This window comes from Gouania willdenowi, chromosome 1, assembly GCF_900634775.1.
Source record: "Gouania willdenowi chromosome 1, fGouWil2.1, whole genome shotgun sequence".
NCBI lineage: Eukaryota > Metazoa > Chordata > Actinopteri > Blenniiformes > Gobiesocidae > Gouania > Gouania willdenowi.
In genome coordinates this window covers 44,827,742-44,844,768 of record NC_041044.1, presented here as the reverse complement: position 1 = coordinate 44,844,768, position 17,027 = coordinate 44,827,742, and the positions used below count along the sequence as shown (strand labels likewise).

The 17,027-nt window shown below is 38.4% G+C and overlaps 1 protein-coding gene across 1 annotated transcript in view; it reads right to left on the bottom strand.

Moving 5' to 3' along the window:
• The window catches only part of LOC114460762 (calcium-binding protein 5-like), a 17,101-nt gene extending 2,330 nt beyond the window's left edge, over nucleotides 1-14,771 (bottom strand). The window contains exons 1-6 of the mRNA XM_028442679.1: nucleotides 14,730-14,771; nucleotides 14,481-14,663; nucleotides 3,590-3,847; nucleotides 449-479; nucleotides 216-350; nucleotides 30-139 (exon numbers count right to left, since the gene is read on the bottom strand). Of these exons, the coding sequence (XP_028298480.1) occupies nucleotides 30-139; nucleotides 216-350; nucleotides 449-479; nucleotides 3,590-3,847; nucleotides 14,481-14,663; nucleotides 14,730-14,771 (759 nt within the window). The remainder of the gene's footprint in view (nucleotides 1-29; nucleotides 140-215; nucleotides 351-448; nucleotides 480-3,589; nucleotides 3,848-14,480; nucleotides 14,664-14,729) is intronic.
• Between the last annotated feature and the right edge of the window lie 2,256 nt (nucleotides 14,772-17,027).

Here is a 17,027-nt window from a genome sequence, read left to right as displayed (position 1 = left end):
ATTATTGATTATTGATCAGTTAGACAAACCTCTCTGAAGGCGTCTCTCAGCTCTTTGACTCCGATCATATCAGCCGTCTCAGCCAGCATCTTTGGACCCATCAGCTCCACAAAGTCCTCAAAGTCCACTCTACCGCCACCTGGGGGGCCGAGGACACACACTTTATCCTCCTCATCCTCCTCGTGTTGGTTCGTGTGTGATGTTTGTGAGCTCACAGATCTGCTGACTCAGCTCAATCAGCTCCATCTCCGTGGGCATGTAGCCCATGGTCCTCATGCACTCTCCAAGGTCCTTATAGCTGATGAAGCCATCTTTGTCTTTATCGAACTCCCTGAAGGCCTCACGAAGCTCTGTGGACACACACACACACACACACACACACACACACACACACACACACAGCGTGTAACACCACAGTAAATGAACACTTAGTAAAGTGAATTCCTACCTTCCATTTCCTCAGGCCGTAGATCTCTGTCCTGTGATTCATAGACAGAAAAGAACTTTTGAGGCTCATAAGATGTGATGAGATAAATGAAGCAATATAAAGAAATGAAATATAATATAAAATGGTATAATAGTATATCATAATAATAATATAATGTAAAATAATTATATTTTATATTCAGTGTTAATAAATCCACACAAAGTGAAGCATCAACAATCATCACTAGGTCTCAGAGTAGAGAAACTATAACTGGATGGGAATAGAAATAAAAAGATAGAGCAAAACATATAGAAATAGAAAGATAGAGCAAAACATATAGAAATAGAAATATAGATAAACAATGTAACCCTTCCTTAGGCAGTGTAGGAGATGGTCACTAGTAAGACATATCATTTTTTTGTGCAATAATTAAACATGCATAGCTGTTGTGAAAATATTTCACTACATGTAGAAGAAAAATCTAGAAATAAAAAATAAAGATTAAAATATCTAGAAATATAGATTAAAAAAAATCTAGAAAAGGGAATCTAGACCAAAGTCTAATTAAATAAAAATATATAAATCAATATAATATATAATATAATATTAAAATATAATATAGAAATGAAAGTATAGAAATATAGATGGACATATACTGTAGATTAAAATAGAAAATATAAAGAGATCAAAATGTCTAAAATTCGAATACACAGTAGATAAAAAAAGAACTATAGAAATAGAAATATAGATCAAACCAGTAGAAATATAAATAACAAAGTGTCTAGAAATAAAAATCAAAATATGAATGAAAATATTTAACAAAACATAATAAAAGTATTAAAAAAAATAGATAGACATATAGATGAACACAGGAAAGATTGATGATATAGAACAAAACAGATTTGCACACGCACGCACGCACGCACGCACGCACACACACACACACACACACACACACACACACACACACACACACACACACACACAGATGAGTGATATATCCTCTTCTCACTGGATTAAAGCAGTTTTTCTGGGACAACAGGAGCATTAGCATTAGCATTTTCAGCATTAGCAACAGAGAGTGCGCGCTGCCCGGGTGGATCAGCGTGTGACGTTAGCGGGAATAACACAGGCTGGATTAGGAGCAACAGATTACACCCTAACCTCCATCACCAATCACAAAGGTTTAATGCTTTTATATCCGCCCCGTTGTTCCAGCTCAGCGTTTCTACGATGACTCATTAAAAAACAATCAGCCATCTCACGGATTTTTCACTTCAGATGGATTCATTATCAAATGTAATCTGTACTCTGAGCAAAACTTCATTAACTACAAGTTCAGGTGTCGCTTCTTCTTCTTACTGAGATGTTTGGTCTGTGTTGCCATGTCTGGGTTGCCATGTTGGGTGTTCTAATGTGTATTTGCTGCCCTGAAGCAGTGCATGTGATAGTAATGTTTCCTCCTGTTATGGGCTGTGTCCTCACTCTCGCGTTAGTTCGTGCTTGGCGGGAGTAGAACGAGCGGTGGAAGGAGTACTTCGAGGGTCTCCTCAATCCCACTACCACGTTTTCCGATGAGGAAGCAGAGGCTGGGGACTCAGAGGCGGACTCGCCCATCACTCGGGCTGAAGTCACCGAGGTGGTTGGAAAGCTACATGGGGGCAGGGCTCCGGGGATGGATGAGATTCATCCTGAGTACCTTAATTCTCTGGATGTTGTAGGACTGTTTTGGTTGACACGTCTCTGCAACATCGCGTGGCAGTTGGGGACATTTCATCTCTGCTGTTTGCAGATGATGTTGTTCTGTTGGCTTCATCAGATCAGGACCTTCAGCGTGCACTGGGGCGGTTTGCAGCTGAGTGTGAAGCGGCCGGGATGAGGATCAGCACCTCCAAATCTGAGGCCATGGTTCTCCACCGGAAAACGGTATCTTCCCCTCTCTGGGTCGGTGGAGAGTCCTTGCCTCAAGTGGAGGAGTTCAAGTATCTCGGAGTCTTGTTCACGAGTGAGGGTAGGATGGAGCGTGAGATCGATAGACGGATCGGTGCGGCGTCAGCAGTGATGCGGTCACTGCTGAGCTGAGCCGGGGGGCAAAGCTCTCAATTTACCGATCGATCTACGTTCCTACCCTCACCTATGGTCATGAGATTTGGGTAACGCCTGAAAGGACAAGATCGCGGCTACAGGCGGCCGAAATGAGTTTCCTTCGCAGAGTGGCTGGGCGCACCCTTCGGGATAGGGTGAGAAGCTCAGTCACTCGGGAGGAGCTCGGAGTAGAGCCGCTGCTCCTTCACGTTGAAAGGAGCCAGCTGAGGTGGCTCGGCATTTCGGATGCCTCCTGGTCGCCGCCCTCGGGAGGTGTTTCAGGCATGTCCTATTGGAAAGAGGCCTCGTGGGAGGCCCAGGACACGCTGGAGGGACTATGTCTCTGAGCTGGCCTGGTGTCGCCTCGGGGTCCCCCCAGAATGGCTGGAGGAGGTGTGTGTGGATAGGGAGGTCTGGGCATCTCTGCTGAGACTGCTGCCTCCGTGATGAAAAAAACAGAGGCAGCATTGCTTCCCCTGCATTAATTTATTTCCATTTCCTCCTCCCATTCTTGTGCTCCCCTTGTGAGCTCCACCTACTATACATATTTATTAGAGGGAAACGCGTTAAATGGATTGAGGGCGCATTGCGACAGCAGCGCACTCCTGATTCCCTGGGGTTTGTATGGCTTACTAGCGCGTGGAGTGATGTTTGCACACGTTTTAATACCCATAAACCTTTAGTGACTCCACCCCTTAATACGTTTAGCACTTTTTGTACATTCAACATGTTTAGCACAATTAGCACTTTTAGCATATTCATAACATTTAACACATTTTGAACTTTTAGCACCTTTAGCACTTTCAACACTTTTACAATATTTAGCACGTTTAGCACATTTAGTAGATACACACAGTGATTATACAGCAGTGTGGAGCTGCTGATTCTCCAGCTTAGGTGTTTCTCTGGTAAGGAGGAGAGACTGTACCTCTGTGCAGGCCTGGGAACACCTTGGGGGTAAGTGTATGTGTGTCTGTGTGTGTGTGTGTGTGTGTGTGTGTGTGTGTGTGTGTGTGTGTGTGTGTGTGTGTGTGTGTGTGTGTGTGTGTGTGCTTGTGTGTGTGTGTGTGTACGTACTATTTGGCTCTGAGCGAATCCCTGTCTGAGGAAGATACAGGCTGGTCCTACGATGTTGTGCAGCATGTTGCAGTTTTTCACCAGAGCGCACAGCGGCTCCTCAAACTCACGCTCTGCTCTTCCTCCTCCTCCTCCTCCTCCTCTTCCTCCCTCTCCATCTTCATCTTCTTCCTCCTCCTCTTCTTCCTCTGTGTCCACGTCGCCCGCTCCCCCCCCCAGCACAGCCACCTTAGTGTTCCCGTGTAGGGAGGCTTTCCCCTTCGTTAAAAAAAACCGATAGACATCCCGTCATCGTCTCACTCCTACTACACATGCACAACCATCAGTCCCATCATTTCCAACCGCCGTGCAATAAAATAACAGTGTTTGTGTGACATTGTTTGTCCATGATGGGATTTTAATATTCAGATACAGAATGCAGTCAAACCTAGTGATTAAAGATTCGATCGAGTTAAGACAGATTTAAGGGGGACTGGAGAGAGGGAGAGAGTTATGGAAGGGTGGGTCAGGGGCTGCTTCTGACCGGTTGTTACACACAGCTAAAGGGGTTTGACTAATTATTAAAGGTGGGAAAAATATTTTGTAGATTTTTTTTATGTTAAAAAACATAATTCTTCTTCCCAGAATCAATACAGTACACATAATATGTATATATATATATATTTATTTTATTTATTTTTTAATATTTTATATTTTTTTTAATTATTTAATTTTTTTTTATTTTAAGAGATGATTAGTTCCATTTTTGATGTATTAAATAATTTTGGGCACATCAAGAATAAAGTTTAAATGTTGAGATTAATGTTAAAATTTTAAGATTAAAATTAAAATTTTCATGTCAAGATTAAAGTGGAAAAAACAAGATTAAAGTTGAAACTCAAAATACAATATGGTGATAAAAGTTGTAGGTTTGCTAATTAAGTCAAATCTACAGAAGCTGTTGAGGGTCAATTCACCATAGATGATAACAAACAGCAGATATGTGACTGTTTTTAGGAACTATGACTATGACCAGCCGGAGGGGCAGAGGCGGGAACCAAACTCAGTTTTACTCTTGTTTGGTTTTCTGTGTTCAACAACATTCTTTGTCACTCCTGCATGAAGACTATGACTAGGGACCCTAGTCACAGTCTTAGGGACCCTAGTCACAGTCTTCCCTAGTCTAGGGACCAATCCTGCGGAACATTAAACGGCCACTGCATAGACTGTCAGAAAAAGACGTGGAAGAGACATTTTTATAGACAGCTATGTGTTCCTTTGCTTTAATGGAGGATTTGGTTCATGTTTGTACATTTATGAACACATCTATTCTTTATATATCTGTGGTTTATATCAATAGAAAGGTTTGAGTTGCATTTTGTTTCGCTTTTTGGTAAGAAACTTGATAGCCCTGCAGATATGTCAAAAAGAGGTTCACTTGTGGAAGAAAGCATGAACATTTTGAGAATTCTGAATCCATCTATAATAGGATCCACACTGGCAAACCAACGGTTCCCACTCAACATCAAGAAATCCAAGATGACGCCATCAATAATGCCAATTTGGATATTTTGTCATGACTTTGGTTCTATTTGACATAGAAACATGATCTCAGTGGTGAATTATAGGTTTTCAAGGTCAAGGAATTCAATAATATATCTTAAAGAGGACATATCATGCTAAATCCATTTAATGCATTTTGTTGTATATTTAGAGTGTTTAGAAGTACAGAAAAAATCAAATTAATCTCTTCAGGTGCTCCGTTGATATCTTTATATTCTGTTTTGGTCATATTTTTCAATCTGTTTTGATTTTTCTATTCTCTATTACGTTTTTTGAACAATAATGTCACAGTATTTGCAGCAGAACTGCTAAATTAGTTCATCGACTCCAGGTCCAACACTTCGAGCAATCCGCCATTTTTATTTCTGGCTTTTATTTTGTAGTCCAAGCTCCAGGATGCAGAAGTTACGAGAGGATAAGTCAAAATGTTGGGTTGTTGGATGTAGTAACCCACACGCTTCATTACACCGTCTCCCAGCATCAGAACCTTTTCAAAGTGTCTGGTTGAGTTTTATTTTTTATAGAAATGTACCACATCTGTGGATAAGGTCATTTTTGTGTGTGTGAAGCACTTCAATGATGACTGCTTCATCAACCTCCACCAGTATAAAGAAGGATTTACAGAAAGACTTTGTCTGGTTGAGGGTTCAATTCCTTCTATCTTTGGAGACGATGAACAGAGCACTTCGGTAAGCTGTAAATAACGCTAAAAAGTGATGATAAGACGTCCCTGTCATTGTTTTGTTAGCATTAGCAGTTGCACCGTCTTCATATGTTAGCGCTGTGTGCTCGTTTTAGATCCTTGATGATATGGCCTACGTGATTTAATTTAAGTCTAAAGTTTTCATTAGTCATTTCATTTTGACATTTTTGTCTCCGTAAAGACTGTAATAAAATGCATTTCGTGACGTTAGCTTGGCACTAGCGTTAGTTCGGTGCTTGTGTTAGCTCACTTGTTAGGGTTCTGCAGGTTCATCATCTTCATTTTCATCTCGCGCCACTGGGTCCGACTCTGGCTCGAACATGTAAGGCTGGATGGACAAGTCTAACGTTGTTGACATTTTGTAAATAACGTGTGAATAAAAAGTTTCTGTGGCGCTACATAATCGTATCTCTTCTATCAAACTACAAAAATGGCTGAACAGGGTGGAGTTGAACCGAGTGTCACCTCTGAAACCTGGAGAGGGGACGGGGTATGAAGTGTCTCATTTGCATTTAAAGAGACAGCACCAAAACTAGTTGCTCTCAGAAGCACATCAGAAAAGTGGTAGAAAAGGGGTGGAGCTATAATAATGAGGAATTCAGACCCAAGCATTGCAGTTCTGCTTTATATAGACCACAACTGTATGATTTATATGTAAAAAAGGAAGGACTTAAATGCATGGTATGTCTCCTTTAAAATAATGTAAATTGTGCTCAGAACAAGATCCAAGATGGCGCCGTCCATAAATTGCGAATTTCAATCTTACCATAACTGTGGTTCTGTTAGACGTAGAAACATGACCTTTGTGGAAAAATGTTGGGTTTTGGGGATAGGGATTGTCATGAAATAACCCTTAAAATAGAGTAAAATGCATCCAGAGCAAGATATAAGATGTCTGTCGCAACACTTTACACTATTTCTTTGCAGCCACAGCTATGTATGACAAAGAAGGCTTTTAATGCGTGAACGATTTGATCTAAATCCCCTTCAAAACATGAATTAATTTATCTATTTCAATTATTTCTCGAGAAGATTATATCCATTGCATAAGCATTAACTCATTCAGTGCCATTGACGTAATATTACATAATTTACGTTTTTTTCGGAGATTACGAGAAAACACCCTGGAGGAGGTCCCTCATCAATATCTAAGCTGTAATGTGATGTAGTGACCAACTGTGCCCTGAAGGTGGCAGCAGTACACCTTTAGAAGTGTGATTAGCCACTGATGCTACCATTAGCTAAAGAGGAAGAAGCAGGAACGAGGGAGATTATTGTGCTATGAAGTGATATTGTGATGTATCCATCAGCTCACTGCTCCACATACTAACACAGAACATGTGGACCTGAGTGGATTATTGATTATGTTGTGATCGTGATAAAACCAACAACTAACAGGGCCAAACAGGTCAGCAGGAAGAGGAAGTTACGTCTGTGTGATTGACGGGGGAGAGACTTGGAGGAACGCCAAAATACAGTAAGAAAACCATTCATTTCTGACATAGATAACAAAATAATAATAATTTTGCCACTAAAAGACTGGTCTCAGTGTTGTTCTTGTAGTTTTATAGAAGGAAACTAATGTTGAGGTGTCACTAAAGCAAAAAGAAGAAAAAGCTTCAAAGTCACTAATAGAGTTTTTCAGAAAAAGACATTTTTCAGAAAAAGACGTTTTTCTCAGCTTTTTGTAACAAACTGGTGATTTGTGCGAAACTTTCTTCTATTCAACTGATGATTACAGAAGAACGTAACTAGCTAGAAACAAAATTATTTTTTCTGATGAAATTAGAGATTTTAATCTTTCAGAATCGGTTCAGAATTCAGATCGTCATAGCACAAAATATTCTGTGGGTCTTTAAAAATCAGTCAAAATGCTTAAAAACGGCTGGCACTGAAATTAATCTGATGATTTGTTTATTTTGCAGGCCCTGCCAACATGTACAATGATTAAACTCAAACTTTTGGTGTCGATATCTGATTAATATTTACATTGTAAAATGGATTCAGCATGCTCAAAAACCCATGTACACATGTTCATGCTTTCTTCTAAAAGTGAAACATCTTAGGCTAATATTGCTACATATCTGCTGGGCAATGAACTTGTTGGAGAGGTGTGTGTGTGTGTGTGTGTGTGTGTGTGTGTGTGTGTGTGTGTGTGTGTGTGTGTGTGTGTGTGTGTGTGTGTGTGTGTGTGTGTGTGTGTGTGTGTAGGTTGGCAGTGATGGGATCAGACCTGTGCACCTCCTCTTACCTGTTTGCTGTGACTGTGTTTCTTGTTGATGTTTCCCATCGCTGTGTGAACTCACACACTTCTCACCTCGTCACCAGGTTGAGTCCATATCAGATCCTCTTCATCATCATCATCCTCACAAACCCAGGGCAGAGGTCACCTTTCCACTCACAGCCTTTTCTTCAGAAACATGAAGGTCCACAACATCCGAGAGTTGTCGATGAACGTTCCAGTTAAACTTTTTTAACGTGACGATGAAACAGAGGATTGGAGGTTTGGGCTGGAGTGACCTGCCAGAGTCTGCTCTGATTGCATGACTCGACCATCTTCTCTCTCTCTCTCTCTCTCTCTCTCTCTCTCTCTCTCTCTCTCTCTCTCTCTCTCTCCATCAGTATGTGTGCGTGTGTGTGTGTGTGTGTGTGTGTGTGTGTGTCCCTATAACACTCTCACTACAAGTGATCCTTTGAATTTGGACCAACAAACAAACTCTAATCCAAAGCACCTTCCCCTCCAACATCACACCGTGTGTGTGTGTGTCTGTGTGTGTGTGTGTGTGTGTGTGTGTGTGTGTGCGGGGGGGGATGGCAGATTTATAGATGAAGAGTTTGGCTGCCTGATTAATCCGCAGCGCTTCAGATTAGAGAGAAAGAGCCGAATAGACTAAATGAACTGAGCCCACTGAGGAAGAGGAGAGACGTTGACATCAATCAGCCTCATTAGACGCTTCAAAGGCTAAATTAATGTCTAATCATCTAGAAACACACACACACACACACACACACGCACGCACGCACGCACGCACACACGCACACACACACACACACCCACACACACACACCCACACACACACACCCACACACACACACACACTTTTTTCACTCTTGAACAACATCAACACCAACACTGACCCTGGTCCACATCCAAGCTTGTGTGTGTGTGTGTGTGTGTGTGTGTGTGTGTGTGTGTAATAGATGCTTATGTATATTTGTCCCTCCCTTTCATGCTCAGGTAGATGTCATTAGTTTTAAAAACATTGTTACACAAACGCTAATAACAGCAACGTTGTGACGACAGTTCAATGAGAAATAGCGCTCCAGGACTGATTAATGACTGTTCATTAGTTCATCATGTGATCAAACCTTCCCGAGGTTAATAAATGGGTCTTGAACTGAGATGGTGGTGAACTGTGTTCTGCTCTAATCGTGTTGGTCTGTCCTAGTGCCAGAGATTAGTGCTGTTGTCCTAATCCTCTGTGCTCATTTCAGCTCCAACTACACATTTTTACACTTTCCTACATTCACTCACATCCCCTCATTAATCTTAACATGTCAGAATAGATCCTAAACTAGGGGTTCTCAACCTTTTCAGGACCCCCAAAATAAAGGTCCCAGAGGGCGGGGACCCCCACTGTAGCTGAAGGTGGTTGAACACAGACATGAACAATGAAGAACAGTCATGGTGGAAAAGGTGGTGAAATGGGATTTTAAAAACCACAGAAATTGGTTAAAAGTTGCAAATTATAGTCGGCAAAATCAGACAGGAAAAATGATGAAAAAGGTTCAAAGTGTCAATATTGGAACAATTAGTTTAAACTGGTAAATAATGGGCATTACAAATGGTGAATGTGGTTAAATTGGCAAAAATAATCAGTAAATCTGGTGAAAAGAGGTTAAAAGTGACAATAATGTGTCAACATATGTGACATTAGGTGGAAAAGTGGTGGAAAATAAGTGCTGAACATGTCTGGAAAGTGAAAAAATTTGCATAAAAGTCATTGAAATGTGATGTAGAAGTGTCAGAAATGGGAGAAATGTAGCAAAAATACATTAAAACAAGCAAAAATATGTCAAAAAAAGTGATGAAAATAAGTTAAAATATGGCAACTTTAGTGAAGTTGCAGAAAAAGGGTAAAAATAAGCAAAAAATGGGCTCAAATTGTTCAAAAAAATTCCTAGTTTCTTGAAGGCATCTATTATTAATTGCATTTATTATCTGGTTTTTAAACATTTTTAAAACCTGAACATTTGATGTTATTCCAGTTATTCACACATGAATCACAATGATGCTGTTTTCCCATCAGTCGTTCCCTCTCCCTCCAGCAGAGGGCAGCAGAGACCAGTAGACAGACGCTCAAAGTCTAAACAAAAACATGTTGAAACGGCGCCATCTTTTTTTTAAACAACATGGTTACCTTGACAACTGTTTTCAAAATGGCTGCCGGTGGCGCCTCTTTTCAAGAGTCGTGTTTTTCCAGTTGAATATATATATTTTTTAAAGATAAAAAATTGAGGGAGAAAAATGTAGCATTTTTGCCAACATTTATTATTGATATTTATGTTTTATTATAATGTAAAAATAATAAAATATGTAATTAGAAAAGGTTTCTCTATCATGATTAGAGAGTTAGAGATGTAGTTTCTGAATTTCGACAGCAGGGGGCGTGGCCACCGTTCTCAGACGTCCGTAAATACTGATGCTAGGCTAAGCTGTGTTTATTTAGCTGCTATAAAACAGTCCCTTTTTTATTGTGATATCTACGCACTAGTAACAATAATGTGTTTCTTTAGTTGTGAACGAAGACGAGGTTGTTTGTGTTCAAGTTAAAAGTGTTGTGAACCTTTGGTGAGTGAAGCACACGTCATGTTAGCATGCTACATGCTAACAATTATTCGTTATTATATAGCTATTAATAATAATTATGGCTTTACTGCTGTGTGAAAAAACAATGTTAATGAGTGCAGATGTTCTCAATGGGAGTTATGATAATCGTGTTTGTTTGGTTGACTTTGTGTTATTAAAACAATGTCCAGGTAGAACTGCTAATGTTGCTCATGCTAATCGCTAATGTTTTTTTTGTAATTGGCCACTTTAGGACTTTAGGTTGTATAATATGTAAAATGTTTTAATTAAACAAAGTAAACATGGTTAAAGCATGTTAAAGACATAATGTGATTTAAATTAGAATTTACGCTGATGATGTGAAGTACTTTTAGTGTAAAATAAATATGTAAATATGTTTATTACAGTTACATATATTCATTTACAGAGGGGGGGGAACTTTTTTTCTTTTAGATAATTTTTCTGATTAAAATGTAATTAATTTATTATTGTAATTATTTTTTATTTTTAAATTATTGTAATTAATCTATTCAATAAAATTTAATTTATCAATTATATGTGATTGCATATTTTGTTGTTTCGAAGAATAGTCTAAATTTTACATTTTAAATATCGTATTTTATTATTGTAATTTATTAATTTTATTATTGTAATTCATTCATTTTATTATTGTAATTTAGTCATTTCATTGTTGTCATTTATTCAATTTATAATTTTTTATTTCATTATTTCAATTTATTTATTTTTTAATAAAATGTAATTTCTTAATTATATGTGATTGAATATTTTATGTTATTTTTGCTAGTTTTGAAGAACAGTAACAATTTTGCCCAAAAATGTTTCATTCTTCAGAGTGGGGCGCTACCAGAAAAGTATGAGAACCACTGCAGTAAAACATGTGAGTGTAAGAGTTTAAAGACGTATTTACTCTAGATCTGATGTTAGAAAGTGAAATGATTGATTCTTCTTCACTGCTCGTGTACTAGGGCTGGGTATCGACAGGTTCCTCACGATACGATATATCACGAGGATATTGCGATACAGCGATAATCGATTTATCACAGGAAATAAAAAGTTTTTTTTTTTTTTTGTTTGAAATTCAGGACACACCACCGTGTTTTAAATTACAAGTGTGGAAGCATTGTAGCTTCCCCAAGACACAATAAAAGAAGTGAGAAAGAAAGAACAGAGGTCAGAGGGTCACAGAGAGGAAAGAGAGAAACAAGAGAAATAGAATGAAAGTTGTTTATTTATATTATTTCTTTGATATGAGATTTGTTTTTAAGTCCAATTGTTAAAGCACAAAATACATTTTCAGTTGCACTTTTAAAAAGAAAAGGGACTATTAGGGAGTTTTGCATAGTTTAACGTAGAGCCAGAATTTAAATGAATAGACTTCTTCTTCATTTCTACTATTTCTTTATTTATTTCATTCAGGATTTATTTTTAATTAAATTGTATTGTTTTGCATAGTTTATCAAGGGATTCCTTTGACAATGAAAGATAAAAGAAAATAGTACAGTATGTTTATGTTTATTTTTGAAGACAAATGAATATTTTTCAGTCATTTGTCTACAGTCTAATGTTGTAAAATAAATCGTGAGAGAATCGTAAATATAAATGACGTAACGTCAAGCAGCCGTCACTGTCTTTATAGCCGCTGCAGTGGGAGGGCTGTACACTTCCTCTACTTACTGGACCAAATGAAAGTGGAATACACATTAAATACACCTTTTAAATTATAATTACATTGTGAGTGAACTCATCCTTTATAAACTCTGTAAGTTGATCATTTAAACCGTAAGTACAAGTGGAGCTGTCTATGGTAAGAGCTGTAAACGTACGTCTGTAGAAGAAGTGATCAGCCCTCTCAGTGCAGCAGCCCTCCCAGCGATGCTGCCCCGCCTCCACAGACACATTTTATTCGTAGACCCAGAGTTTATGGATAGACTCAGCGTTTGTTGAACCTCCTTTCTGGAACACACGTCTGTTGTATGAAATCCTTCCCAAACCTTAAATTGTGTGTGTGTTATTTTTCTTGGTATATGTTGTGTCTAATGTGCTGTGGCATCTGTTCTTGTTCTTGTTGTAATGTCTTAAACACACTGGGAGTCGTTTAATGTGTTTGCTGGAATCATTAAAGTCCCGTAAGGCTCAGATTAGCACGTGCTTGTGCATGATGGCTCTTTACTTTCCCACTGATTAAATGGCTGCTTCAGAGAAACCTCGCAGTTGCTCCACATTCTCGCTCACACAGGATGTTTCCTTCTAATCTGTCTGTGTAACCTCCTCTCATCCCTTTATTCCCAGCTCTTCATCCCAGTCCCACCACTCATCCCTCCTCTTCCTCAGAGTCTCATCATTCGCGCCATCTGTTGCATGAATGACTCGGGAAAATCCATCAGGGGATAAACGGTGCAGAGAGGACGGCGTGGGAACGTCAACGAAGGAGTCGCTGCTGTAGCTATTTGCTAAGTCACGACCAATCACTGCCTTTATTTCAACGTTTCACTTTTATTTCAATGTTGTGTTTAGGGATGGGCGATATATCGAGATTCAAGACATATTGAGTTTTCCATTTTATATATTACAATATCGTCTATATCGATAAATATATTTAGTTTTAAAATACTTTACTTCTCAGCACAGCATTAAAAGCTCAGTTAGATTCATTTCTGAGTGAGTTCTAACCCTTTCCATAAAACGCCACACTACAGAACTCACTCACACATGCTGTCCTTTATGGGAGAAAAAGCCAAAAGTGGAACATATTGTGCAGTTGTTCGTTAATAAATGTGCCTGTGTGACATTTTGCATCAGCAAATTTAACTCAGAATTATTTTTCTGCTCAGACTTCATTTGAATTAAAATGATCAAGATTTATATCGTCATTTTGAGAAAAAATATTGTTTGGAGTTTTGGTCCATATCGCTCAGCCCTAGTTGTGTGTTAAGTTTCAACGTTAGTGATGAACCGATAGAAATATTTAAAACTTCTCTGACTAACAAACAAATAAAAGAACATTTCATATTCGAACCTATGTGTATATTTAAGTAATAAAACTTAATAACTAACCAAAAACACCAAAAAACTATAGAATCACAACAAATAGAATTAAAAAAACAACACAAATACATAAAATTTGTCCAAAATAGAAAGTCACAAAAACAACGACACACAATGACGCAACAAAGACTCGCAGAGGAAAATATTAATATATAATTATAAAATATATTCAAGTTTCCTTCTCCTTTTTTCTGGAACAATGAATAATATGTTTGTATGAAATATGAAACAGTCTCTGCACAGACACAGGAAGCTCTGAAAGACGCTTTTCTATTAGAAAATCACAGATAATAAAAACTGTTCCATCACTTATAGATCCAGGGTTAGGACTTCCATGGCTCTCACACGCTGACTCATTGAGCTCCTACCTGTCTCCAAAGATCTCCTACGTCTTCAAACATTTCAAAAGATCTACTACCTTTCAAAACACACTCTACCAGTCCAGAGATCTCATCAGATCTCATACCTGCCCAAATATCAAAGATGTCCTACCTGTCCAAACTTCTCATTCCAATCCAAAGACCAAATATCTCCTCCCTGTCCAAAGATGTCCTCCCTGTCTAAAGATCAAACATCTCCTACCTATTAAAAAACCAAATATCTCCTCCGTGTCCAAAGATGTCTTACCTGTCCAAAGACCAAACATCTCCTACCTCTTAAAAGATCAAACATCTCCAACCTGTCCAAATACTAAAGATCTCATACCTGTCCAAAGATCAAAGATGTCCTACCTGTCCAAAGACGGAGTCTACGATGGGGCGGAGCTTCCTGCGGTCCCTCTCCTGCAGCCAGACGTCTTCGGGGTCCTCCATCGGGGAGGACAGACTCAGAGTCTTGGTCTTGGTCTTGGGAGGTCTTTTCATACTGGCAGAGCTCCATCTCCTCAATGAGTCGATCTTGTTCTTAATGGAACCCTGAGGAGAACAGAGCACTGAGCAGGTCCTGGTCTGGCATCAGGAGAAGCTTCAAAACCCACTGACCTTCTTTACTAACTTTCCCTCTGGCACATCCGTGGAAGACATGCTTCTCCCATCAGTCATCTGTGCAGCGTGGCTAGGACACACACACACACTCTCACACACACACACACTGCCTTGGGATGATGGCGTCTCACCACTGTATAATCTGAGGCTGTAGCTCCGCCTCCTCATCTACACACACACCTTCTTTATTTCTATACCTCTATTTCTATATTTATATTTTATATATTTCTTTAATCCTTCTGTATTTCTAGACTTTTATATTCTACATTATTTCTACATTTATATTTCTATATTCCTACTGTATTTCTATACTTATATTTCTAAATTTATGTCTTCATTCCTTCTGTATTTCCATGTTATATTTTTGTTGTTCCATATTTTATTTATTTATTTATTTCTCTACTTTCACTATGTCTATGTTCCTAAAATTAATTTTATTCCATTTCTCCATTTATTGATCTGCTCCCTCCATCATCTCTGTCTGTTTACAAAGGTTCACACTGTGTTTGTGTTATTAAAAAGTGTGTGTGTGTGTGTGTGTGTGTGTGTGTGTGTGTGTGTGTTGTCACACTGTTTCCATCCGTCAGAGCACAATCTACAATAATCCTGTATTTATGAGCCTGTCCTCAATCCGCTGCACTTTACTCTGCATTGTTCCTTAAAATCACCATAGGGAGTGTGTGTGTGTGTGTGTGTGTGTGTGTGTGTGTGTGTGTGTGTGTGTGTGTGTGTGTGTGTGTGTGTGTGTGTGTGTGTGTGCGTGTGTGTGTGTGTGTGTGTGTGCGCGTGTGTGTGTGTGTGTGATCAACACACAGATTCATTCAAACGATGGAGAAATAAAATCCTTCAACTGAACAAACTAAAAGTGTTGATGACGTTAACACACACACACACACACACACACACACACACACACACACACACGTCACAGGATGACACAGTTCTGCTGCTTTATTTAATATTTCATTCATTATTATCTGGTTGGGAGACTTGTTGAACAAGTTTCATTTGATGTGTTTGAAAATGACTGTTCCCTGAAAATTAAACAGCTACTGTTCTGCCAAACTGTCTGTGGGCTGTTTCTCACCCTCCTGCTAATGAGGGGAGGGACTAGGTGGAAGCTCCTCCCACTTGGGAGTGTGCACACCTGGTTCTTTTAATGGAACAATGGCAGAACATGCTTAGCAGCCACAGTGGAGAGAGTTCTGTCCTCAACTGGGATTGAACTTCTTTCCATGATTTGATGGACAGCTGGTAAGCACTGAGGAACAACCACGGGCTGTTTAAAAACTAATGTTGGACAATTCACTCAAAAGTTCAAGACTTAAACATTGTTTAGCGTTGAAACTTAAGTTGAATTCATTTATTTGGAAAGTTTGGCAAATTGTTTATTGTTTACAGGCAAATACAAGGAATGTTTGAGTTTGATATTTGTTTAATTTAAAGATTTATTGAGCTTATTTTGGGTGCCATGTTAACTGTGTAGTTAAAACCACACATGGTTAATGGGAAATACAAATAAGAGAAGATAAAATGGTTAAAGGTAGTTGGTTAAATAAATAGTTTAAGAATTATCTACAGTCATTAAAATGCTGTGGTTTCAAACTGTTTGAAAATTCCTGAGTTAAAGTAAAAAGTGAAGTTGCTTATAACAATCTGATTTTATTAAAGGTGTGGTTAGAAACAATGATGATGTAAATATTTGATTTGTTTCTTTGTTAAAACTGGGCAAATAAATACTAGACTTACTGTACAAGTTAAATAGTTTTAAAGTTTGGTTGTTAAAATACAAGTTAGATTAACAATAATTTAATATAATTGATTAAAAGTGGAAAACCTTGTTTAGAAAAAATGTTACTGATTTAAAAGTTGAACTAAATGAAATACTTGGAAAGAGTTACAAAGTTGAAAAGCTGAATTTGATTTCAATGAAGAATGGTTGTTTCATTGTTGTTGTACTGTGTGTTTTCTTTTTGAGGTTTTTCATCTAAGCTGACGTAACAACCTAAAAACTATACTTTGAATAAAAAAGAGAGAAAGTAATTGAAGGTTTGGTCTTTGGAGTGAAGTCCAGGAAAACATCATCCAGTCAAAAGTTCCTCAAGTCAGGAACAGCACAACATTAGCAGAACTTATGTTTCTCATATCTGCTTAGTTGAGTGTTATTCACACTTTATCATGTCTGTGTTCCCCAAAAAGTAAACATCCAGTAATGTTTCTGATGTTTGCTCAGTTCTTTTCACTCACAGTAGCTTTTTGACAAAATATCAAATACAATAAACACTTTCTGAAAAA